General features: G+C 38.7%; 1 protein-coding gene and 1 long non-coding RNA gene across 19 annotated transcripts in view; one reads left to right on the top strand and one right to left on the bottom strand.

Moving 5' to 3' along the window:
• The window catches only part of LOC5570922 (sodium/hydrogen exchanger 3), a 306,524-nt gene that overhangs the window by 256,187 nt on the left and 22,419 nt on the right, over positions 1–27,918 (top strand). For 15 of the 18 annotated variants that reach the window (XM_021844917.1, XM_021844913.1, XM_021844919.1 and 12 more), the window contains 4 exons: positions 5,811–5,921; positions 20,487–20,825; positions 21,600–21,665; positions 22,361–22,525. In XM_021844917.1, coding sequence (XP_021700609.1) covers positions 5,811–5,921; positions 20,487–20,825; positions 21,600–21,665; positions 22,361–22,525 — 681 coding nt within the window. Of the gene's footprint in view, positions 1–5,810; positions 5,922–20,486; positions 20,826–21,599; positions 21,666–22,360; positions 22,526–22,972; positions 23,615–27,918 lie in introns of those variants that run through there. The other 3 variants (XM_021844926.1, XM_021844927.1, XM_021844929.1) reach the window with 2 other exon arrangements.
• On the bottom strand, positions 22,924–23,920 carry LOC110676557. Its single transcript, XR_002500508.1, has 2 exons — positions 23,456–23,920; positions 22,924–23,388 (listed from the first exon to the last, which is right to left on the bottom strand). It is a non-coding gene; the product is annotated as an uncharacterized LOC110676557 (long non-coding RNA).

The raw sequence follows: 27,918 nt of genomic DNA, 5'->3' as shown, positions 1-27,918 counted from the left end.
TTTAACGTGCGATATAAAAAATCGTACCTTTTATATTTTTCTACGATCAACCTATCACAAAAGAAGAGCTTGGTGGTGTTCAAATAATTTTAAACCTGTTTTTCCGATAAATACACGGAAAATAAAAATATTTCCAGAGAAATATTAAAAATTTTATATTTTTAAAACTAGCGTAAAAATTTGAATTTTTATTATTGTCAAAAATCAGTTACTAGAAGAGGCTTCAAGAAAAAATGAAAAAGGGTAGGGAAGTTCAAAAATAAAAATTATAAAAATCAAAAACCGAAATCCATAGATTTGCGAATAAAAATAAATCATTGCCCAAAACGTGTTAAGAACGATTTTAGATAACTAAAAATGATATTTAGATCGAAAATTAAAATTTGGGTATTAGAAGGTTAACCAAAGTAATATTTGACTGCCAACCCCAGTTTCTATTTCAACTGATGATCACTGGAATACTGCAATTGCATTAATATTGAAAGGACACAAGTAATTGCTTTGAATTTTGATTTTCAGGCTGACACCATGTCCAAATTTTTATTTAAAACTAGAAGCTTATACAGTACTGGACAGAATAAAGTACGCATTGGCCGTTTTTCCATACAAAATGATCAAGTTTGGAGTCTTATATCTCGGTTTCTAGTTGTCCGATTGACCTGAAACTTTCACCGCAGCTTGAAAGTAACCTCAAATTTGCTAGGCTAGAAATTCATAGTTTTTCATTAACGAACTTAGTTATCGCAAATCTCAAATTTTGATAAAAATGACAAAATTTTAAGTAAAAATAATTTTCAATTGAAAATATTTAGAGCAATATGTCCTTCTGCACAAATGTACAATTTGATAAGACACACAAATTAGCAGAACATCATTTTTCGGTAAAAATGATTGTTTTCAAAATATTTTCAAAATTAAATTTTGCAATTTTTTGCAAATTGAGAGATTTTCAATAATTGAAAAGATTGTGTTTCAAATGCAGTGATATTTTAATTGAGTAAAATCTATGTTATATTTAGGCTGTGGTGAAAATTTCAGATCAATCGGAACACTAAAAGCTGAGATTCAGATCTCCAAACTTGACCATTTTGTATGGGAAAACGGCCAATGCGTACTTTATTCTGTCCAGTACTGTAGGTGTCTGTCACGATTCAGGTAGAAGAAGAGAACTGATTTTCGACCAAGCATTAATTTTGGACCCATTTATACGATTTTTGCCTACTTTGTAGGAAAATTCGAAAATTGGCACAGATTTTTGTAGGTCGAAAATTAGTGCTTTCTCCTGATTTGACATTATTTTTTTAGAAATAAGCATTCTTGATTACAAACACTCAATTCAACAACAGTTGAGACAAGCAACGTTCATCAACTACAAGTTACATTGATATTGATGCACTATCAGCAAGATATAAAATCGCGTGCAACGGTGATCAATTTCACCCGGTTTACGGTACCACTTGAAGGGTCAGTTACTCACATCAACTACACCGAAGAAGACTGAAATTAGTAGTCGAAATACGAGTAACTGTTGATAGATAAGCTATTAAGGTGAAATTAATAGCGGTCGCGTATTCATCCATCGCCATCACCACCTCGCTCGAGCTGTCTATGAAAAGCGAGCTTATTGCAGGGTGCGTGTACTCAGTACACGCATGTGACCAGTAAGGCGGTTCAAAATTTAAAAATGTTTGAGAATCCAATTTCCCATATGTTGCTTACCATCCTCGCCATAAAAATAGGGTTCTGTGAAATTTTCAGCTTTCTAGGTGGAGATTTAAAGGTGGCCCAAAGACAATGTAGGTTTCTATGGAAATTACTATGGAGAAATTTTGAGATATGTTTCAAACACGCTAGTACTGTAATGTAAGTACGAACTTATTATCCCATAGTAAAAACTCATTCTTTAAAGCATCATAAAGAAATTTTCCGAAGAGAGAAATTCAATCCGATGGATAGCAGAAGAGATGAGTTTGTTTGCTATTCTTCTTCTTCTCGGCATTAACGTCCCCACTGGGACAGAGCCGACTACTCAGCTTAGTGTTCTTTATCAGCACTTCCGCAGTTATTTACTGAGAGCTTTCTTTGCCTAAATTGCCATTTTCGCATTCGTATATCGTGTGGCAGGTACAATTATACTCTATTCCCAGGGAAGTCAAGAAAATTTCCATTACGAAAAGTTCCTGGACCGACCGGGATTCGAACCCAGACACCTTCAGCATGGCTTTGCTTTGTAGCCGCGGACTCTAACCACTCGGCTAAGGAAGACCCCTAAGGTTTGCTATTAATTAGATCAATATGGGATTATAGCCCTGCGAACATGTACAAAAATCCCAAACAAAATAAGCTCAAAAGGGGTCTGTTTCTTCAGCAACATCCTTCATTAAGGTTCGAAGAATGATTTTTCAATATGGGATGATAAGTTTCTACTTACATTACAGCACTAGCGTATTTGGAAAATTTTTCAAAATTTCTAAATAGTAATTTGCATATAAACCTACATTATCTTTGGGCCACCTATAAATCACCACATGGAAAGCTGAAAATTTCACAGAACACTATTTTTTTGGTAAGGAGCGTATGGGAGATTGGATTTTCAAATATTTTTAAAATTTGAATTAGTGACCAGTCTTGTGATAAGAGGTTCCCTCGACATTACCGTAACAATTTTGGTACCATTTCAGCATTATAGGCCATTCTTCGAATAGTTTTCTAAACCATGACAAAACCGGAAATGTTACTGGCTATGTATCCAGGGCAATATTTTTATTATTACTGGTAAAATTCAGTATAATTTTAACCAAGAAATTCGTTTATAATAACTCTATGCAGCTTATAATTTATTCATTTAATTTACTTTATTAATTTAAGCACAGTATAAAATTGAACGTACAGTTGTGTTCAGAATAATTGTAGTGAAAGCCGATTTTCATACAAAATGCTCAACTTTGGCATGCTGTAACTGTGTCTCCATATGAGTAATCGGCATGAAATTTTGGCAGTGAACTACAAATATACTCAATATTATTATCACAAGATTTGAAAATTTTCCCACTACCCGCTTAAAAGTTAAGCACCAGGTGATATCGCTCAAAATAATAGTAGTTTCCACCAAAGCCATAAATGTATAAACAAGTCAATTTTTTATAAAATTGTTGCTGAACAAAAATTTACAAAAGAAAAACTACTATTATTTTGAGCGATTTCACCTGGTGCTTAACTTTTTAGTCGGTAGTGTGAAATTTTTCAAATTTTGTGATAATGAAATTGAGTATATTTGTAGTTCACTGCCAAAATTTCATACCGATTGCTCATATGGAGACAAAGTTACAGCATGCCAAAGTTGAGCATTTTGTATGAAAATCGGCTTTCACTACTATTATTCTGAACACAACTGTATACCGCATCACATAGAATCAAACTATTTCAATAACCAATCAATAATAGTAATGCAGTCAACTGTTTTCCAATTTTAGTCGATTCATTTTGATCAATTCAAATTCACCAAATCCTTCAAATTCAACAACAAACAATCAAAATTGGGACTCAACCAAATTTCGGTTCGATGCAATGTTTCCAATGACATCGATTTTTAAAACATGCTGATAGTCTACTATATACTACCACAGGAAACTCATATTATGTAGTAACTCAAGCATTTTTGTTCATAATGCATGAAAGTTGCCCTAAATCAAGATAGTGTATCTTTATTTTCGAAAAACTGGAAGGTTCGTGTTATATTCAGCAGTACCAAACCAAGTAGATGACGATATTTTCGCGCTTGAGACAATTTGTTTACCCTATTTAAACGATAATAACATCAGATCTGTTTTGATAAGGTTATTCGAAAGATACTTTGGACCATCAGAACTCATATTTATTTTTGTTAAATAGTGGAATAGTGGTAAGAAATAAAAACCTACATAGAAGGATTTTTTCAACTTGTTTTCAGTATGGCATGCATTCAAAACATAATCAAAGTAGGTGCTGTTATAGTTTGCCTTGTTCTTCCATTTTTTTTTTTGGTTTCTTTTGTGTAGGAGAAAAGCACTAATTTTCGCCCTACAAGAATTCTGTGCCAATTTTCGGATGTTCGTACAAAGTAGGCCAAAATCGTATGAATGAGTCGAAAATTCGTGTTGTGTCGAAAATTGGTGCTCTTCCCCTAGTGTAGTTAATTACTAGACATTGAAATTTCCTGTGAGATATGTGTTGTCATAATGCAAACTGCACGTCTCTTGGCACCTATTGAAGGTAAAATTGTAGGTATAAGTTTATATCAATATAAATTTATGTGATTTGTGCTAACGTAAGAACAACACGACATTCACGAAAACGCGACGTGAGACAAGACATAACACTTATAGTTCTTACAAACGTCAAGAAAGTTTCCGAGTCGGACATTGTCCCGTAGATGGGCTACATCGCGCCCGAAACCGGTCGACAGAAAGGTAAATTTTAAGCTTTTTTGACGATAGTAAGAACTATAAGTGTTATGTCTTGTCTCACGTCGCGTTTTCGTGAATGATAAGTTTATGTATTACAATGACAACTTAATTCATTTGTCGTATCCCCCCGAGGAGGTAGAAATAACTCGTCATAACATATGATACCATATTTTGGTATCATACCATAATTAGGTATTGTTCAGTAATCAATACCATAATTTGGTATTATAATGGTATTGCAAAAGCTGTTCAGAAAAAAAAACAAAAATAATTCATTGAGGACTGCGTGAGGTATTGAACTACTATTGAAAACTTTCACTTTTATATGAAAATCCATAACGTATTGTTTAGGCATTACAATACCTGATCTAATTATCAGTTTGGTGTTATTAGAACATGCATGAGATATCATATGAGGTATTTTACCTCTTATGCAGGGCTCATTCATACCTCGTTCAGGTTGTTAGTATTGGAAATTATCTGGTATGGAATACCTGAATTTGGTATTCAGTAGCACTTTCCTTCTTCTCGGGTAGTAATGCAAAATTTTGAAGAGAAAGCTGTCGAATACACCCTAAGAATAATATATTCTAAAAATGTTCTCTGATAATAGTGCTATTACAGTGCCGATAAAAGTTTGGCGAAACATATTTTCCATTCTTAACATTTGCTAAAACAGTTATTCTTACAAAATTTAAAAGAAATATCTTATTTTAGTATCTAGATCTATGTAAGTTGTTCATGTACCCTCTTTTGTATTTTTGTATCATTATTATTAGTATGAAGTTACTGTTTCTAATTCAGGTTGAATTTTTAATCCATACAACTTAATAACAAACATTTAAACTAAAGAGCCCTTAGCTCAATTAGATGTAACTTAATCAAAGTTAGATCAGCAATCAATTTGTTTTCATTTCGTTCAGAAAACTATTATGACAACTAGATTTATGTGCCACTATCTGTTCTATACTCTGTTTCTCCATTTAGAACGTGCATTCTTCACTTACTCCAATACGAGTTAACACCATTAACTGGATACTACATATATTTTTGACGTTTTGCACCAAAAATCCGTTGAAATGCAACCATACCAAGCACCAACTTGTGAAACCTATGAATTTTCTTGTTTACTTTTTTTGTGATCTAAGTCATTCTCCCTCTTCGTGATCGTCATCCATTTTGTTCATCAATCGATTCCTCTAACAATCATTTGCCAAAAAAATGAGAACAAATTGTTTAAATGTTACCACATAAATCGAATCCATTAAACCGTGTCTATTAATCACCCGTAAATGGAGAACTTATAACTAGTGCAAAGGAAATTTACTAAAACCCACATGAATTACCGATCTCCCCCCATTACAGACTACATCAACGAAGTTCTGCATGAAGATAATGAGGACGAGGATAAGCTGCCAACTGCTGCCGGCGACGACTGGGATGGTGGTGGCTTAACGTTCACCGCAAAATCGTCTCGTAAGTATTGTCTGTTGATGAACGTATTTCCTTTCGACTTGTAGTCTACTCGGTCACGATATTTTTCTATTAGTTTGTTTCATTTGTCACTTTTCATTCATTTTTCTTTTATCTATTACTGTTTGGTGTGAGGGCTGTGAGAAAAAAGAGGCAGCCGACCTGTTTGACGCATCCAGCGATACTCATAAAGTTTTGTTTTACTTTAAAATATTTTCTCGTGAGTTCTTAACATTTTTTATTAATTCAGTAATTCAACAATAAAATATGTTGGAAACACTGTCCATTTTATATCATGTGAAAAATCATGCACTTTCAAAAAATACTAGTTAACCATAAATAAATTTTTTTTAACTTTCTTACTTTATGATTTTCTGCTGTACATACTCAAATCATTTCATCGACCTCAGCAAATACCCAAGTAACACAACTAGTTATATATGAGTAAATAATTCAGGTTTTGAACATATTCCGTTGTATTTTTTTAGCAGTATTTACTTTATATCTAACACTTGTAAAGCTAAAACAGCGCAAAAAATGGCGGCTTATATAACATCTTATAGGTCTGACAACTATTAATGATAACATACATTTGACGATTTATAAACATATTCTCAACATCATAAATATGAGTTTATGAGCTGTGATGATCATTTGTTCTAATTAGGCTATTTTTCAGCACAAAATACTCACAAATCAAGTGTATATAGCGACATATTTAATTTGTTGTAATTGAGCTATTTAAAAGAGAAAACCAAATATATATGACACAATATGATCAGTTTATAATGCAGGCAAATGTTTTGGTTGTTATGACGTTATTTGTACGTTACATAACTTGAAAGACACACTTGTATCACAAAATATCTGATCAGAATGTCCAATGTCTAAATACATTCAAAACAAAGGATCTAACAGAAAAATAAAAACAAAATTGTCTTAAAAAACATGGCTATCAGAACCTGAAAAATGTTAAGAAATAAATGAAATTTCATTATCATTAAGATGAAGAAAAATTAAAATGGATCATATCCAGTGGCATTTGGGAAGTTTAATATGCGATTCAAAATTTATAGTGAAACTTTCATTTTCACTCTTAAATTTTTCATGGGCTATTATAATAATCAATGTATGTAATACAAATCCTTCAAAACTGTGCTGTTTTGTGGAACTCGCTCCAATTCTCGCTAGAAAAATATTATGGCTGATTGTTAGTTTAGCCTACAGCACCGTCCGAAAATATTCGAACGATTCAATTATTTTTTCAAACTTTATTATTGATCTGGTCACATTGCTCACACTCCAAATTGTTACTCAATTTTGATATACCTCATGTCAAGATTGCGCAATTAATGAAATTGAATCTTGATTTCTAACCAAATTAATCTGGTTAATATGATCGATATGCGGCTTTATGCTAAGGTGATTCAAATTTTCGACCGGTACTCTAATCTGGATTATTAATTTGACAAAATGTGAAATGTTTTTGTTTTGATTCGTAAATAAGTTTAAATAACGTTGTAATAATGTCTTAAGTGCATCTTAACTACAGGTTCTTGATTATCTTCTAATAACGTTTAAAATACATCTTGAGAACATATTTTCACCATACTCTAAAAAAACCTTTTGTTTTTGTTTTTTCGATAATAGTTATAACACCCAAATAACTTAAATATAGCTTATTGCTAAGTGGATAGATTTTCATCTGTCAAACGTTAAACATCGGTTTACGAATGTCAACATTGTAAAATTTGCAGTAATGGTGACGGACATAACTCGCGCTGTAGTATTTTTTTATTCAGACAGTATTCATAAATTTGAGGCATATTCGACTACAATAATTGTAGCCCACATAGAGGAAAAAATTGCTTTATGAGCATGAGCATAGATGACCGCACAATTCGTAGTTGCTACTCCGTGATTGACCAGAGCAATCGTAGGTGCACAGGGATTTAATGAATGGGGCTATTGGGATTAGCTTACCATTCCTCAATGTGCACAAATCGAGAGCTCAAATTTACAAAGGAAAAAATAGCTTTATATTATTAAATACTATTGAAAAATTTATCATTGGGATATTGTGTTTCCAGCTACAAGCGCAAGTTTGAAATTATGTTGATTCCGGTGACAAACAGGTGCATACAATACGCTCGGAACTATGTGATGTGCCAATCACGGTGCTAAAATATTCGGGAAGTGACGCTTTTTGCGTATGTTTTTCTAGGCAGATGTAGCAAAATTCATAAATTACACTGCGGAACACGTTTTTGTCTCAAGCACCAAAATACCGCTATTTTCTCAATAAAGGGTTGCTGAATCCATTGCCGTTTTCAAAAATATCATAGCACGTCTAGTTTTTGAGGTATTGGCTGTTGAAAATGCAAAAATTGACTATTTTAGCCAACTTGCATGCAAGTTTGCCAGCTTGTATGGCAATTTATTTGCCTCATTTGCCACAGAATTCAATCATTTTGTGTATATCAACACTTATCGGCAAAGTTTATAATACTTTTGATGCGGAAAAGTTATTTTTTGATGGTTTGAAATAGAATTGTATTTTTCCATACAAGAGAAACGAAGGATTATGTATGGACACAGCAAGCATGTTGAAAAAATCGGTTTAATCTAAATTTAATCGTGCAATTTCAACCAAATTATTTCTATAATGAAAGTTTAAGTGCAAAACAGCATGCTTGGTGGATTAGATCACAAACAAGTTTGATAAATTATACTTTGAATTTTATCTAAACATCAATAAAACCAGTGTTTTATACAACTTTGGCGACCTGTAGCTAAAAATTGTGACGTGCTGGAATATTTCTGAAATTGACATCAGATTCAGCAACCCCAAATCTACTCGAGACACATAATTTGATTCTTGAGACACGCAAAAATGTAATTTTTGTTACGCTGTGTTATATCTCTAAAACATCCAATCCAAGTAGAAGAGGCAAACGAAGCTGGCAGAATTTGAGTTCACCGTGAAACATATTTATTTTGTCTATTCGCTGTACTCTTTGTGACGACATCTCTTTCACTCTTTGAAGGGTTTTCGTTCTGTTTTTAGCAGTTTCTGAGTGTTTTTCACCCTTACCGTTGATATTATCAAACCGATTGATTTTGTTTGTCATTACAAAGTTATATACATGTTTGTAGAGCGTTAAATTAACCAGGGCCGGTTGTCACTTTTGGATTAACAGTTTTAAGGTGATTTGTTTTCCGATAGCTATTTTATAGCTTTTATATAGCACAAGATGTTATGATTTCACCATTTTAACACTTATATGACAATATCTGCTATCTGTTATTCGAAAAGATGTTTTCGGTGTTACTTGGGTAAATTGCCTGAAATCCAACAGCTGAGATCTCGATCATTTTCAATGCTCGGCGAACGTAATCAAGATTCGGCAAACATTTACCGAGATCTTGGTAAAAGTTGAACTGAGCAAGCCACATATCAAGGTATATTTCCATATTTGAGTGTGAGTTTCAGGTTCATTCCCGGTACGGTAATTATGCCAGAAGGACTCGCCTGAAAAAAGAACTACAAAGTATTTTGGGGAATAAAATTCAGAGCGGACAGAATCCGAAGAGTTTGAAAATTCCAAACATACATGTAGTGCCTGTAATACCCCTCATCTGACATATGGATCACCTAGTTTTTGAGGGATTCTCCAGTAGTCGTCTCTTAACCGGTACATTAATTTCTTGTCCTTCATTGGATTTGAGTCCGTTAAAGAACCATGTTGCTGTGGGTGGTTAGGGATATTCAAAATTTAAAAAAGTTAAAAATCCAATTTAAATATGGTCCAAAGATAATGTAGGTTTATATGGAAATTACTAAGGAGAAATTTTGAAAAAGAAAGATGTTGCTAAAGAAACAAATCTATCTTGCGTCAATTTTTTATTTATTTTTATTTTTCAAGATCTACTGGTTTGTTATCTCATATGAAACTTAATAATAGCAAACAAACTCATGAATATATATTCTTCTATTTGTCGGATTAAATTGCTTTTTTCAACAAACTACTTCATTATGATTTGAATAATGAGTTTTCTCTATGGCATGCTAAGTTTATACTCACATGCCAGCACTAACGTATTTGGAACGTTTTTAGAAATTTCTCCATAGTAATTTTCATATAAACCTACATCGTCTTTGAGCCACCTTTAAAGCACCACCTAGAATGCTCAAAATTTTGTAGAATACTAGTTTTATGGTGAGAATAGTAAGGAAGTTCTGAGAAGGTGAGGGGAATTCCTCCAGAATAGGAACGCAAGTTACAGATATTGGAATCTCCTTAAGTTTATCCCTGAAAACTGGTAGTTAAGTAAAACAAACAGAATTGTTTTAGCACTACGAGAGCTACAGAGTGGTGGATGTAGTCATCTTGCTTCAGAGCCCATATGTAGTTGCCTGCGAGGGAGTGGTTGAGCTGTTCGATTGTGACTCGGTTGAATTCCTGTAAACCCAGATCCGAAGAACACATAGGGTTTTGAGAAAGCCGTACCATAAGCAGAACTTGGCAAGGCCAGCTTTGACAAAGCCGGAACGGATAGCCTTCTACTGAAGCATGAGAAAGCCTTGCTTCAATACAATAAAACGCATTCACTTTACTGACTTTCGACGATTCATATCGGTGATACGCTACGTACTACTTTTAATAGTACAGTAGTTTCTCGATTTTATCACTGCTCGTTTTAATTACGCTTCATTATATCACTCTCGATTTTAGCACGGTTTTCTGTTCGATTTTATCACGCCACAATAATAATATGAAATCCATACATTTTACTTCCCACTTTGCCAAACTGGAGTCTATAATCAATCTCCAAAACGACGAACACGTCGAGATCATATCTCTTGACATATCAAAAGCATATGATACAACGTATAGACCAGAAATCCTTCACACTTTGACAAAATGGAGGGTTACAGGGAGACTGATGAATATCATTTCTAGCTTCCTTACTGACAGATTCTTCCGGGTAGCTGCTAACGGATCACTGTCAAGCCTTAGAAGAGCGGAAAACGGAGTTCCACAAGGGTCCATTTTGTCTGTCACACTATTCTTAGTAGCTATGCAACCAATTTTCAACGCTATACCTGGTGACACTGAAATTCTACTCTACGCAGATGACGTCATTCTGATTGTCAAGGGTAAAAACCATGTCACAATTCGCAGTAAATTGAGAAAAGCGGTTGCAGCTGCTGTCGAATGGTCTTCGAATATAGGTTTTACTATTGCTCCTACAAAATCAAAGCTACTACATATCTGCCACCTAAAGCATCGAAAACGTGGTAAGGCGATCAAGATTGATTCTAACCCAATCCCTCACACAAGGTACATGAAAGTTCTCGGAGTTCTACTGGACTGCAAGCTCAACTTTCTGAAACACCTTACATCCGTTAAACAAAGCTGCCGAAAAAGGCTGAACATCATACGCATTCTTGGATACCGATTAAAAAGAAGTAGCCGATCCAGCTTACTGAAAGTAGGATCAGCCTTGATCTTGTCCAAACTTTATTTCGGAATAGGACTTACGAGCATTAACTTCGATGCAATGCAATGCACTTTAGAACCAATATATAACGATGTGGCTCGACAGGCATCTGGAGCATTCCAAACTAGCCCTATAACATTTATTATGGCTGAGACTGGATGGACCGACTTCTACTCAGCCTTGATTCAACGCCTATGCGTTTTGGCTGTTCGACTAGCTGAAAAAAATGAAGAAGCGAACGACTACCCCGTAGTGCAAAGGGCAAGAAGACTCGTTCTGGAAAAAACGGGATGGTCTTTTCCAAAAATTCATGAAACTCTTAGATCCTCCGATAGAGAATGGTACGTTCCACCACCAAACATTGATAACGAGCTCAAGCGCACCATAAGGGCTGGAACAAACCACAGCGTTGCCGTTCAAAAGTACAAAGAACTTGTCAACGTCCGATATCGTACTCACGAACAAATATTCACGGATGGATCAAAATATGGTGATCAAACAGGCGCAGGAATAGTTATGAACGACAGTCACTTTAGCTACCGGTTACCTGACACATGTAGTGTGTTTTCCGCTGAAGCGTTTGCACTAATGATGGCAGTATCGAAGCTGAATGGCCAAGCGAAAAACATCATACTGACCGACTCAGCCAGCTGCCTGGAGGCACTCGCCGGTGGTCGATCTAAACATCCCTGGATACAAGCTATTGAGAGAAAAATAGTAGGACAAAATGTAACATTCAGCTGGATCCCTGGTCACTCCAGTATTGCTGGGAATGAGGCAGCCGATCAACTAGCCAAACAAGGTAGACATCAACCACTTCAGGACATCCCGTTACCTGCACAAGACGTTGTACGAGAAATCAAAAGAAGAATTTGGACACAATGGGAATTACAATGGCATCAACAACGTTGCGTACTTAGGTCAATCAAACCGACACCTGGAAAATATCCGGATAGGAAGAACCCCTCTGAGCAACGAGTCTTGACTCGCATCCGAATAGGTCACACAAGGCTCACACATGCGTACCTAATGGATCATAACGACCCTCCCAACTGCAGGCACTGTGGAGTGCAACTCACGGTGGAGCACATATTGGTCGAATGTAGAGGACTCCAATCAAACAGGAAAAACTGTGGTATCAACGGTTCACTGGCCGAAATACTGGCGTACAATACAGAATCCGAAAAAGCAGTGATAAAATTTCTTAAGGAATGTAATCTCTTTACAAAAATTTAACTAACTTTGTGATTATATATATGTGTAATAGTAATAATAATTAATCAGACACGAATGCCATGGCAAATGGTAAAGTGTCTTAAATAAAACATAATAATAATAATCATACATTTTACATTGAAAAACAACCCCAAACAAGCAACATGTATTCATTTGTCCCATGACTTACGTGCTTTTCATTTCATTAGCTTTATTTCTGCAATACAAAGCTCAAATTTTGATAAAAATTATATGGCAGAAAATACATTTTCATTATAACACGCTTCGGTATATCACGCCAAAAATTTTTGGGTTCGTGATATAATCGAGAAATTACTGTACCCGGAAGTGAATCTATCTTACTCTGACGAAAAGTTCCCTGGTAGTGGAAGGCCTCCCAATCCGAATCTATCCGAGCACTTGCTAAGATCGGTCCTGTGTTACCGGTGATGAAAACTTCCAGTTTACAAGCACCCCGATGACTATTGTCGGGCTCTACTTCGCGATCTGCTTCACTAGTACCCGGCAATGGACTCAGACTACTTCGACGGAAAAAAATTCCACCGACAAAAGTTCACCCACAACCGTTATCAGAATGATGGTCAAAAAGGTGCCGAGGTCGGTCCTGTGCTTCCAGGTGACGGATGACTTTCGGTTCTCATGTACTTCGACGCTCCACTACTTGGACCAGTCACAGGTCCCCGACTAAACATCACCGACACCAACTACTATAATCAGCCTAGTCGCTAAAGGAGGATCTCCGATTGTGGCCCGATGTCTTCTCGATATTTCTGTTGCAACGACGGCATGATATACGTTGTCACTCTGTTCACCACGTGCCACATACTTACGTATTGATAAATTTTCTGCACGGTGTTGTCGGGGTTTGAATCTCCGTTGTTGCTTCTGAGCATTTCGTTCCGCACTTCGGCGAATCTTGGGCAGTCAAACATTACATGTTGTGGTGTCTTGTCGATGTTTATGCAATGTGGCGAATCTGCTTTCCCTAATCTATGGAGATACTTTCTGACACATCCATGACCTGATAGGAACTGTGTCAGGTAGCAGTTTACCACTCCATGCTTATTATTCGTCCACGTCGACAGATTTGGGATGAGCCGGTGGGTTCATCTTCCTTTCTCCACGCACTCCCACTAGTGCTGCCACCTCGCCATAGATCCGACTCTGGTCATCTTCCGTATATTTCTGACATCTCTTCGCTGGTAGCACTAGATATCCTCCGCCAAAGTGATGCAAATGGGGATCATACCGGCTATAACGCATACAGCATCTGACGATGTCGTTCTATACGCAATCTTAACGTATTTGGTACTAGGGAGCCGGATCCTATTCTCATCACTTTTGATTCACTTCGGCAGTGGGGTTTTCTGAAAGCTACAGAGCTCATATCTGTCATATATGCGTCGTACTAAAGCGAGCGCTTCTTGTTGAAAAGTTTCAGATAATTCCACCTTATACCATTTATTTCCCACTAGATTTTATATCTTTTTAAAGATACGCGTATTTCGACCTCAACCGTAAACGTGTACTAGACTGGGCTCTGTCGAAGTCGAGGCTAGTACACGACGCTGAGGACGGCCTTACAACAGTTGAGGTCAAAATACGCGTATCTGTCGAAGGATATAAAATCTTGTTGGAATTTGATGGTATAGTACTAAATTTGGTTTTCATTAACTCATGAATAGCAAATTGTGTGATAGTTTTTGTTTGAATATAGATGATCAATTAGTTAATAAAATAGAATTTCTCGGGAAATACGGGAATCCCGAAAATCAGAAAACCATTTCACGGGAAACGGGAATCCCGGTAAATTTCATTTCCCGGGAAATCTTCCCGGGATTGAAAACTACTCTCAACTTGGACTGCCATCAGCCGAAACGCTCTGTTCAGCTTTTTGCGGTTCCGCTTTGTTTTAGAGCCTTGCCCCAAGCAGGAACTCCATACCTCAGAATCGATGCGAGACGTTAGCTAGCAAACGCCTCGTAATGCTAGTAGGACCACCTAAGTTTGGCATGATTCTCCCTATTGAGTTCATTGCCTTCTCGGACTTTTCGCATGCGTAATCAACGTGGCTGTTAAAATTCAGCCGATCGTCGATCTTTACTCACAGGTGCTTCAATACTCGCATCGGTGCAATCACATACCTTCCGACATTGCCCTTCATCTGCAGAACCACCTCACAGTTGCTAACTATCAGTACCTCTATTTTACGGTGAGCTATCTGCAGTTTGACTCTGCTCATCCAGCCCTTGATTGCGTCAGTTGTTTCCATCACCGACATCTCCACATTATCCGCAAAACCAACAATCTTCAATTTCCTGGGTAGCCGCACTGTCAAGGATCCGTCGTACATCCCGTAACATGGATAGCCAGGATGGCAGCTTTCAGCGCTACTTTTGGTATTCTACCCCGACCAGGGGTTTTCTTCAATTTTAGTCATTTCGCTGCTTCTATAAGCTCGTCGTTAGAAACTTGCCAGTCCTAAGTGATTGCTTCTGCGTCATCACCGTACGGCGTTGGTGGCCAGGACATTGGATCGTGCTTCGGAAGGAGACCCTTCACGATCAACTTCAGGTTGTCTGGGAACATTTCAGCTGAATTCGAAAAGCCTTTGAAATTGTCATAACGACTCGATACGCATTAGCCCACGGATTGATATCTGTATCTCGGCACCAGTGCTGTAAACATTCGACACTTTGCGCGACGTTCGTTTCGTTGCCATGGTCAGCAGTCACAGCACGAGCGTTAGAATGAACGTCGACAAACACAAAAAAGTGTCAATTTAATGTCGTCTGATACGATGACATTTGCATATATCATAAGTTTTGCATTGAATTCAGACATCGGATCATAACCAACATGAATAGTTTGATTTTGTCTGTTACGTAGAATGTGACACACATACAGTGAAAGCAAAACAGAAACAAACAAAACCGTAACGCTTCCTAGCGAAGCTATCGTTGTCACTGCCATTCAATTGACATTTTTCTTTTCGACATTCGTTCGATCGCTCGTGTTGTGAATATTTAAGGAAAGCGCTGCCGAATATCAGCGAAAACGTGTCGACTACCGTGATTGCTTACAACACTGCTCGGCACAGCTACTTGTAGTAATTAGATTTACTAAGCTTGATCTCCCGGATGATTGCATTCCTTGATTCTCGAAAAGCCGTCCTTCGCTCCCTTCTCTCCATTTCCATCCCTGCTCTCTGAGCTCGCCTTCTGACTCTGAGACAAGTAGCGCGAAGTGTGCTGAGCGAGTCATTCCATCAGTAAGGTGGTCGCCGTCTGTTCCTTGGCTCCAGTTTTCGCGGCATGGTTGCGACACAAGCCATCCTTTGTGTTAGCTCGATGGTGTCGATATCCTCGCTATCGCCATCTTGACGAAGTGCCTCAACGAATAGTACCTTGATAAAGGCTTGCACTTTCGCTCCCTAGTTATTCTTCCCATTGTTGCCGCAGGGTTCCGTTGCCGATGCGGTGGCGTATCGCTTGATAGTCGCTATGGATGGTACCCCTTACAAACTCTCCAGTTCACATTCGCCGACAATGCAGGACTGCAAAACATAACGACCCTTCCGTTTCTCCGAAATGTGCTACCTGAGCCTTCATTGCACAATCGTACATCTAGCTTTGCTTAGGCAGGATATATCCTCTTGCGTTGGTCATTCTGCTGCCCCATATCACAGTCCAGGCATTGAAATCTGCTTCAATAAGTATCAGCATCCTTCCGATCCCAGGGGCCCAGATAGCCGTAGCGGTAAACGCGCAGCTATTCAGCAAGACCAAGCTGAGGGTCGTGGGTTCGAATCCCACTGGTCAAAGATCTTTTCGGATTGGAAATTTTCTCGACACCCCAAGGCATAGAGTATCTTCGTACCTGCCACACGATATACACATGCAAAAATGGTCATTGGCATAGAAAGCTTTCAGTTAATAACTGTGGAAGTGCTCATAAGAACACTAAGCTGAGAAACAGGCTTTGTCCCAGTTGGGACGTAATGCCAGAAGAAAAGAAAAAATCCTTCCGATCAACTTGCCAGTTGGCTGATCTACCATCCTGCTGAACTGCTCCACTGTCCACCTCGGAGGTGCATACCAACTACATTCAACGACACCGTTGATTTTGGCGATATCGAAGCCTTCACCTGAATTGTCCACCACTTCCTGAATAGGAATCTGCCCATAACATGTATCGCAGCCGTTACCGTTCCATCCGCCACCCATCAGATGAAACCTGATACGGCTCTGCAAGAATTGCTACGTCGTTGACGTTTCTGTCGTTGACTGCCACAACAGCTGCTGTACGGTGTCGCAGTGGTTCAGATTGATCTGGGCTGCCAGTTTGTCGGCGTCCAGACGACCTGAAGCCCTTGGTTCTGTGTAGCGCTGCTGGTTTGAGAATATTCAACGGGACGGCGAGATATCATTTGGTTGGAGGGGTGGTGTGATAAAGAAATAGGGATAACGATCTTACCGTGTATTGGAGATGGTCTCCAGGTTATCTGAGGAACTTTTATATTTGCTATCTGCGTCTTCATCGGGTTCGTGCTAAGTCTACCAACTCCAATGATAGAAGTCAAAATAGCGGGCTTAGAGATATGTGGTGGAAACACAAATTTCTCCGAACAAAAATCATGATGATAATGTATTACAAGGGTTTTGATCGAGAGGAGTTTATTCATAATAAATCTTCGAGCTGTTTAGTAGAATACCTATAAGTAGATGGAAAAACCGAATTTAGTACTATACCATTTAATTCCAACTCTAGTGGAATTAAATGGTATAGTACTAAATTCGGTTTTTCCATCTATTTAGGAGTTTATTCGTTTAGCGATTTTCGTTGCCTGGGTAGTTTGCAAACGGAATTCCGAAGAATTTGTGACGTAGAAGATTTGCCAACAGATGGTTTTGGGTGATATCTGGGGTGTTGACTTTTGCAGCACTATGTAGAAACGTATACGGAGAATCGCAATTGCTGGATGATGATAGTGTGGAAAATAGAACGGAGAAAGATGACATCCTCAACTACTGAATCGGTGTTTTGACCTTAAAATCATACCAGTGGGGAATCAAATAGAGTTTGTCTATCAGCATCGAACTCCTGTCGGATTGTTGTGCTCGTTGTGGTGACCAGCGGCTTTGGAGCTAACGCGTTGCAACTAACCGGTAGTGGCAACCGCCTGCCGGCTCTCCATGGTGATTGCGGTACTTGCTGCCTCTAAATACTGTGCATACGCTGCAGTACAAACAATTTCGATCATCTGCCGATCTATTACTATCGCCACTGTGTTCAACGCTACCGCAACCGTCGATCTTGCCGCAAACGGCCTTAATCGATCACCTGTCAGCATACCTGGGGCCTCATGGTATCCGACGCAGCAAGCCACCCTAAACGTCATCGTGATCCTTCGTTTGCACCTCTACGCTTTCGTTGCCTTTCGAGCCATTACCACCAGCCACGAACGATAGCCTACAAGCCCAGTCACCCATGCGGTCCCTCGTTAGGGCCGCTACGCTTGCCACCCATACAAGTCAGCTCCTTCGCGATCAACCGCCGCATTGCCGGTGCACTCCTTGCAGCTGAAGCGGATGACCTCAAGTAGTTATTCAGTAATACACGTTTCTGAAAATAACCCCCGAAGCTAATTCGCTAACCAGTTCCGTCTCCCCGCAACCTCGTTAACGACCCTGGGACTCTAGAATAGAAAAAAAGCCACTTTGTGTCCTACTCGTTGGCTGCCGTTGGTTTGACCAGTAGCCTAGGTTTTGGACTTTGGTTTAGCCTAGGGACCGACTCCCCTTCTGGGTCTTGACTGACAGGTTCTCGAGGAGCAGTTAAAGGACCAAGTTTCACAAGAGTATTGTCGGAATCAGTAGAAGAGCTTTCAAGTAGCGGTCGAGTTGTTGTCTAGACTCCGAATATTCAGATGCGTCAACGGCGAAAGGTGTCATGGACAGAGTTGCTCGATGTCACTATCAATGCTTAAAATTTGCTGATTTGTACAGGCCGACTGGGGCCCAGTTAGCCGTAGCGGTAAACGCGCAGCTAATCAGCAAGACCAAGCTGAGGGTCGTGGGTTCGAATCCCACCGGTCGAGGATCTTTTCGGGTTGGAAATTTTCTCGACTTCCCAGGGCATAAAGTATCTTCGTACCTGCCACACGATATACGCATGCAAAAATGGTCATTGGCATAGTAAGCTCTCAGTTAATAACTGTGGAAGTGCTCATATGAACACTAAGCTGAGAAGCAGGCTTTGTTCCAGTGGGGACGTAATGCCAGGAAGAAGAAGAAGAAGACAGGCCGACTGCGATACAAATCGGATCATTCCATATCACATCAACATCATGCTGTCTACTCCATCAGCAGTGCAGTGATGGCGATAGACTATGGATATCACTGATGGGTTAAGTTTAGCTTTAAATTATGCAGATAAAATGGCAATTTATCAGTACGATATTTTCGACAGTGCTGCAGATAGATTGAAACTATGTGTTGGTCACTGAAAAATATTAATAGCATGGATAATGACCACGTGATCAGTGCTGGGAATGGTAATAGTAGTAGGCTTGAATTTAGCGAAAATCACGTGGCTCTCTCACTACAGTAGTTAAAAATTGTGAATCTCATCAAGTAGCCTGTATTGGGTACATGATTTTCTCTAAATCAGTAGTGTCATTGAAGGCTCTAAATGCGGGAAATGCAGCGGGAAATAGAACATTTTTCTACAGTAATTTTGGGTTTCCCTTAGCAACGGGTGTTTTGTAATTTTCAAGGCTTTTTACCTACAGCAGCGATGGGCGTGAGTTTCACTGGCTTCGCTGACTGTGATTGGCTTTGTTTGACTACTGTAGAGTGAATTTCAGATTTTTTCCCAACCCTGCACGTGATCACTCATTCTGCTGTGATTTTGATCTAGAGTGCTATGTCGCATCACTGCTGTTGGTTGTCAAATCGAAGTGATATTGATAGCTTGCAAGTGATATTGATAGTTTTAGACCATCAGCCATCAGCTGATATGATTGATATTAGGCAACTCTGGTCATGGAAGCGATGTTAGGTCGCGCTGAGATTGTTCTTATGAGGATGATTGATGGCACAGAGAGGACTAATGTCGCAGCGTTGATGCAGCGGCTGATGGGCTAGGTATGTTGACAGCTGACATAAAAGCCTCTATGAAGGCAGAGATTTGGTCCGTCACCAGATAAATTTGCTTCGCTTGACTGACGACAATAATTTTCACCAAAAATGGAATGGAAAAACAACATTTTTCATACTTTGATAGCAGTTTTGAGCTGTGTTGTGCTAAAAGATCTTGTATAACATGTTTACTTGAGTCCATGTACAGAATACTCATCCAATTTCAATTTTCTGGTAAAAGTACAACCTCATTAAGAAAAGGACATCAATTGTACGCAGTCTCCTCTTTTATATTGAAATAATTTATGCTCGTTACATACTCAAATTTTCATAACGATAGCTGACGATGCGATAGTGTTAATCATCTTACAAAAAGTCTCGAAATTGATGCAAAACTAATGTTACTTTAAAATCTAAATGATGTAGATTTTACCCGAGCAAAATGCTTCATTTCTCATTTCATGTTAATTTCTACCATTTAATACATTTTACATTTTATTTAGTAATATTGATGTTAAACATTGAGTTCCATGAGTGGGCTACCTACCGTACTAGCCTCAATCACATCATACCCCTTTCAAATCTCAACACTTCCCACCACAATTGTGTGGCCTTCGTTTTACTGCCTCTGTTATGATGTCTCCGTTAACACTTCTCACAATTCTTCACGTTCCGGATCCGACAGCCGAATCGCCGGCAAGCGTGCGGTTACGTTCCACCAATGCCAACGGTGACAACGGTGCCAACGGTGGGCCCGAGGCCACCAGTAGCAAAAATAGCTCACTGATCGCACAAATCACGAGCCTGCCGGGATTCGATCCGACGAAGGCACGCATTGTCAAGCACGTTTCAAGCAAGTTCACTCCCTCCTCTTCCAATACTAACATCGGCGCGAGCGGCCAGGCCAATGACGTGGCAAATCCCCAACCAACCAGGCCTACCCTCGAGCGCCCGGAACGGCTCTTGCCAACGGCTGCCGAATCGTTCCTTCCCTGGCGAAGGGATCGATCGTATCAGAGCTTTGGTACGTGTGTCTCGCAGCTCAGTAGCTTTGTTATCGCTGCTTCGGTTTTTGCGCAATTTGTTATAATTTTTTATTTGTTGCTATAAAATTCTCGACATTTGATAATATCTATGTTTTCTTAGTGGTTACAACGATGTTTTAAAGTTAGTTGTTTTTAATGAAAAAAAAATAGTATCAATAGTTTTGCAATGTTAGATACCTTCAACTCACAATTTACTGCATGCTTCAGTTCAATAGACCTCGGAATTGTACACTTCTTCCTTTAGAAGCTATAATCCATCCGATTAAGAATCGTTTAACGAACTTTGTATACCTTAGTTTACTTTAGATCAAAAGATACATAGTTGAACTACCATTACAAAGTTACACATTTTTTATTTTTCATATCGATCGAAGAGGTCTAGGATATGCACAGAATCTTCCTAATTAGCATGATTCTACTCCCATGCTGAACAGCGACGTCCCCCAATCCGTCCTACTAATCATTCGTGGCAATTTCAAATCCACCAACATCTCACCAAATTAGATACCGAGAATCATCTCTGAGCACTTGTTCCCATTAAAATCTTCTTGAATGCATGACTCGGATATTGAAACACAACAAACTTTCACTCACTCAGGTGTTTTCCGAGAAACGTTCGTATTTCCGGCGCTTCCGCTATAGATGTGGTTCCAATGTTGTTTCTAATAGAAATTTTAAATGCGCTAGAATATAATGGCCCGATCATAATGATTGATTTGTCTTTTCTGTTTCATTTTATTTCACGCCTTCAGTGGATGAAAAATCCGAACAACCAAAGAACGATAAACGCATGTCGAAGGACTTACGGGATCTAGAAGGTAAGTGGTGTGTCTAGGATGATCAAATGTGTTGCTTTTGAATGAATGTGGAATTAAATTGTTTTAGAATTGCAATTGTGGATCTTTTTTCTGACACTTTTCTTGAACATGTTTACAAAGCGATCGGTTGGTATGAATTGTGGTCAGACGCTTAATGTTAAATAGTACTTTGATTCCCTAACCGATTTTGAGTTCTGGGTAGAACTGTGGCGTTGCTGGCACTGTAGAACGCATTCTTAACGTCTATAGCTACCATACCTTCTCTTCTTCTTCAAATCCGAATAGTCTTTGCAACTATTCTTGCTCACCTTCCGGATGATTTGCCATCCTCCTCCAGAAGTATACCAAGGATATCCAGCATGCATATAGACCTATATATAAACGGTTTTGGCAACAGCGCCAACTTCTGCACCTTCCACCAACGTACAGTGTTGTCATGCTGAACAGTTTCTGCTTTGCAAACTAGGTGCAGTTACACGCAGTTTGGATTCTTGGATGCAAAACAAACCTAGAATATCTACGTTTCAGCTCTCGAAACATCGACAGCATCGCCTATATCAATTATGTGCATTCATCGATTGAAGTTCTTCTATATATTCATGAGGCTTCTGGAAACTGCTTAACAGCAAATAAACTTAATTACGTAAGCTTATTCGACGAATATTTTCAATAACATAATCTTCTTTTAATTTCAGCGGCGGAAAATCGCGTCACGACGCCCACCGCAATCGAAGCAGTGCTTCCCTGGAAACGTGTCGACGAAGACGACGAAAATGGTGCTATTAAACAGAACGAGTTCCCATCGTGGGCCTCAAACAAGGAGTATTTAGCTTATAATTCACCAAGTGCAACATTTTTAGGTAAGTTTCTGAAGCAAACCATTTTTCCCCACCATTCGGTGAGTTACTTCCGGATCATCTTCGGAAAAGAATCCGTGAGAAACGAACTCCATCGCATGTATGCGGTTGCGTACAGATATACCTTGAAAGAGCGGCGATTTTTCCCACCTCCATGGGAGTTGCATACAGTTTATAGAACATCCATTTCCCTGTCCAACCTCCTGAATCATGTCTCATTTCAAATGCAATCAAGCAAATAGACCTTTCTGCCCAAACTATTGGCGTGCCTTGGATTTGTTCCTTCTTTTTCTCTGCCCTTATTTTCGTCTCGTGAGGTGTACTCTTTACTATCTTTACTTTTGCATGTCAGCATTTACTTCCACTCAATTTCTTTCAAATCCCCAACTTTTGTTTCCACATTCTGATAATCTTTATTTTATTCCACAAACTTCAAACATTTGACTACAGCACACCCGTCAAACAAACACAGACACAAACACACAGATTTCTACCAGTAACTACGGATCGTTGATGAATAGAAGTCAGACCTGAGATAACTTCTTATTGTGAATACGTATAGAGCACCATCGATAAGTTGTCCAGTCGTTGTACCACGGTCATTCCTTTCTAGATAGTTATGAGTTTTGATTTGTCCTCAATCACAATTGCATGCCTGCTGAACAAACAAATCGCATCCCCAAAATCAAATGAACGATGGCCGCGAACCCCAAATTAACTGGCAAATAGTTTGTAGAAGAGTTAGCTTAAGCTTTTCTTCACTTTTATTTTCGTTGTATCACGTGTCTCTTATCTGTCTCGATATTGTGTCTACTGTTCATCGAAACGTCTGCCACTGCGTCACGGAAGAACTGCTACTCACAAGCCTGGAATAAGTTCGTCGGATCCTTGAGGTTAGATTCGAATTGGCAGTGAAGCGTGTATCTCATTCACCGGTTTTCCGTCTAGCCGTTTAGAGTTACATATGTGTCCCGGTGTTGTCTTTTTAACTTTTTTGATGTCCTACTCGCGTTCTTGCATGCTGTCCTAAGTGACTCTGGATCCCTATGTGTTTTATAAGTTTGTATAAATATAGTGCAACGTCGCAAATAATGCACCTGTTTACTTAATGCCGCTCTTAAATGAATATTTAAAATGCCACATTGTCACAACGTCAAATGAAAAACTTGGATTTGACTACATTAAGTTTTATCTAATTCTCAACTTAGAGTTTTAAATAATTAAAATCAATTCCGTAATTTGTGATTTTCTTATTCTAGAAGTGTTTCTGTTCAGAACGAATTGAGCTAAAATATACAGGCTAGCGATAATTGATTCCTCAACTTGAATTGACTACTACAGTTGCCTCTCCACATCTCGATATCGAAGGGACCATCGAGATAGGGAGAGATCGACACAAAGAACAAATTTTTGATGAATACTAGATTGAAAAACACTCCGTTGCCAAGAAAGTTATAAACAAACAGATGCCATTTTGCGCTCCTAATTTGTTTTGAATCCCAAAACTTTGGTCTAGTAACCCTGTAGTTGTTAAACTTCCACTCGGCTGGTTAGCCGTAAACCACGATTCATAATTAAAAACAAGTATTTATCGAGCAACGGACTCATGTTCCGTAACCGGTCGTTTGAAAACGTCGCGACCCATTGGAAGCCCACACAATAGAAACCTCAGCCAGCGCAATTGCTGGCTAGTGTAGTGTGCTATTTCCATACCTAAAAAACAATGCGCTCTCGGGCTAGGCGTTGTGTTTGGATGGGCATCTAATTCTTCCGAAAGAGGTGCACTTTGCGAAAAAGGACCACGTGATTATTGAGCTGAAATCGAATTTAGGTTAACTTCTGCGTTCATGAGTCCTCTCATGGCGTAGGGGTAACGCGCCCTAACTAGAGATCAGGGAGTCGTGAGTTCAATTCTCACTTAGAAGACGTGTAACTTTTTCGCAAATCTCATCAATTTGTCCATCTAATCCAATTGCAAATTATATGTAACTTGAGTCTGTATGAATAAGTTTTTGAGAAATGGGTAATCAGAATAACATTTTTCGAATGTCGTTAGGCCGAAAGGGTTGTTAGGCCGAAAATGGCCGATAGTTCTAATGAACCTAGAAGCCCTCAATAACCGCTGCGAAATACAACTAGAAAGAACAGCCTTCGATTAAAAAAAGGAAAAAACACTGATGAATGCTTTAGCCATTTGAAATAGTAGTAAATGATCAAATGTTATTTCGGCCTAACGGCCCTTTCAGCCTAACCAGTAGTGTGTGATCCTTTGACCGTGACGCTTGCTCCTGCGGGGGCGGGTGAAGCGGTCAAGCAGGATTTAACGTGTTAGGCGCACAGTGCAGTTGGGGGGGAGAAGAGTGACGTGATTCGCGGGCTTATTTAGTAGTGTGTGATCCTTTGACCGTGACGCTTGCTCCTGCGGGGGCGGGTGAAGCGGTCAAGCAGGATTAAACGTGTTAAGCGCGCAGTGCAGTTGGGGGAAGAAGAGTGGCGTGATTCGCGGGCTTATTTAGTAGTCTGTGATCCTTTGACCGTGACGCTTGCTCCTGCCGGGGCAGGTGATGCGGTCAGAATCGATCATGTTACGTGTGTAGTGTAGTGAAAGTGTGTAGTATTTTGCGGTAAGCACAGTGCTACGACAGGAGAAACAGCGTTACATCCTGGTAAATTCATTCTTTATTATTATTTACTCACCTATTACCCTATGAAACTAAATACGTGCCAGGGTCGAAAATTTAATTTTCGATTCGGGAAGTATAAAAACATTTCAGATATCCATTTGATATATGGGTGTTTTTATGCGGGGCTTACTGTATATGAAAATGACCTCAGAATGTGTGTGTATTTACTGCCATTCTTGAAATGGGTCGTTGGAATTTCAGTAGAGCTATCACCTTTCATCTCCTGGGCTAAAATTGTCTGCAGATATAAAGATATCGAAGGGTATCAATAAATACATGCATACAATTTTCTTCCATAAAAGCACTGCCGGTCAGTGGGAGGTGGATTGTATACACACACACACACACACACAACGGCCCTTTCAGCCTAACGACATTCGGCCTAATGGCATTCGGCCTAATGGCCTTCGGCCTAACGACCTGCACCCATCTGATGCAATCCAATGGGGGTCATTTTTTATTTGAACTTGTAGTCACCTTACGAACAAAAGAAAAACGTTTTTCTGATTACCCATTTCTCAAAATCTTATTCATACAGACTCAAGTCAAAAAAGTATGCAAACTTACTTTATCGATCCTACGTGTTTTGCAGACGAAATTCTACACGTTTCGCTCTGTACCAACTCGATTTTTCACGACGAAAGTAAGATTTTCAACTTTTGCAACCTAACCACTACTTTCGTCGCTCCGCTATATGGAAAGACAAAGTGACTTAACCACGAATCAAAACAAAACACTACTTGAGTCGATTTTACACTGGTAGAAAATCGTCTCAAGTAACAGAATAAAACGGCTTATAATTTTGTCATAAAAATTCTTGTATGAAATAATAGGAACTCCACAGTTTTTGAACGCGAGCTCATTATATGCCAAATTTAAGCAATGTACACGTCGAAAAAATGTTAAATGTCATTTTAAACCAAATTTAGAAGACAGGTTGTGATTCTTCTGAATTAATTTTCTCAAAATCGTATGGAAGTTACTTACGTCGATTTGAAAAAGTAGTCGAGATTTGCCTGTTTTATTTTGAATCGGCGTTTCATTTCACGACGTTCCATTTTGTTTTACATCGTTCCACGAGCTGAATGACGTTTGAATCATTTTCAATTTGAACAATGAGCAGATTAGCGGGGTACAAAATAAAAATGTTCAGATTAAAAGTGGTCAAACCAACGAGGGTACTCGGTAATTCTCGATTTAAGTCAAGTTGCATGCAAGTTTACCAGCTTGTATGTTGATTTTTGTGCTTAGTTTTGGCTATCCGTAGCACAAAATTGAGACGCTCTGAAACATTCTTGAAAGCGGCCAAAGATTTAGCAACAACAAATTTATTTATTGGATCTCGTAATTTGATATTTGAGACACGCGAAAAAGTTATTTTTGTTCCGCTGTGTCATTTATTACAACAAGAAGAATTCACTGGGGAAACTCACAAGTTTACACAGAATGGCCCATAAAAATTGCAAAAATGATACAAACTTGATTTTGGCACACACAAGCGATATTTTCATTGCTTTTATAGGTGAATGTGTTTTCTGGTTACTGTAGTTCATTCCAACATGACCTTGTCATGTAGAGCCATTTTTCATATCTTTGCACAACCTAGTCAATGAACCTAGACAATGTACTGATAAACTTCTCATCAAAACATGCATCTAACTGTTGAAAATACAAAAGTCTTCGCTCTCATATGACGGAGAGAACCTGTTTATCATAAAATGTTTTCCCAAAATCACGTTTTTAAAGGCACTTGCGGTTTCTAGGTGCAATGTGTCTTCGTTATGGGGCCTTCCTTAGCCGAGTGGTTAGAGTCCGCGGCTACAAAGCAAAGCCATGCCGAAGATGTCTGGGTTCGATTCTCGGACGGTCCAGGATCTTTTCGTAATGGAAATTTCCTTGACTTACCAGGGCATAGAGTATCATCGTACCTGCCATACGATATACTAATGCGAAAATGGCAACTTAGGCAAAGAAAGATCTCAGTTAATAACTTAAGTTAATGGAAGCTGAGAAGCAGGCTCTGTCCCAGTGGGGACGTTAATGCCAAGAAGAAGAAGCAGAAGAATCTGCCAAGAATCTGCAGAAGAATGGCCCCAAAGGCATAACTGCCACATATGAAAAAAGTAGGCATTGAGAAAAAAGCGCTCAAAGTTAGAAGTTTGTCTTTGCATATAAATATAATATTTTTAGTGCAATTTTGCAGGTCATATTCATTTAGCACCATTGCACATATAACTTATTTTGCTCTTATTGATCAGCAAAAAATATAAACTTGAACATAATTCACGTTGCGCAGTTGCTGTTGGGATTGAATGTTCATATAAAGACTATAATGTTTTTATTTTTCAATATGGGACTGCACCAACTTCATATTTTTCCACAACATTTTCCAACAAAGTGTGGTTATTTTGATATGCATAATAAAATATGTATTAAAACATGAATGTTGCGACGAAAAAAAGGCGTTGGCTTGGACAGTTATGCTTTAATGGGCAGTAATTTACAGTGCGCTCATTAAATTTTGAGTGGTTGAACAAAATGGAAACTCTATTAAAGTTTTTTTTTAATTTCTATTACTTTAGATTGTTTAAAATGAGCCATATAACGGATAAAAATCTTTTTTATAGCTTTCATTTGTAAATCTGACAATTACTACTCAAGTTGCCACTTCAACTTTATGAGACTCTGCTATTGTAACTGAAAAATGCAACG

The sequence above is a fragment of the Aedes aegypti genome, chromosome 2 (assembly GCF_002204515.2).
Source record: "Aedes aegypti strain LVP_AGWG chromosome 2, AaegL5.0 Primary Assembly, whole genome shotgun sequence".
In the NCBI taxonomy this organism is placed as follows: domain Eukaryota; kingdom Metazoa; phylum Arthropoda; class Insecta; order Diptera; family Culicidae; genus Aedes; species Aedes aegypti.
This window is presented reverse-complemented; position numbering and strand designations above follow the sequence as displayed.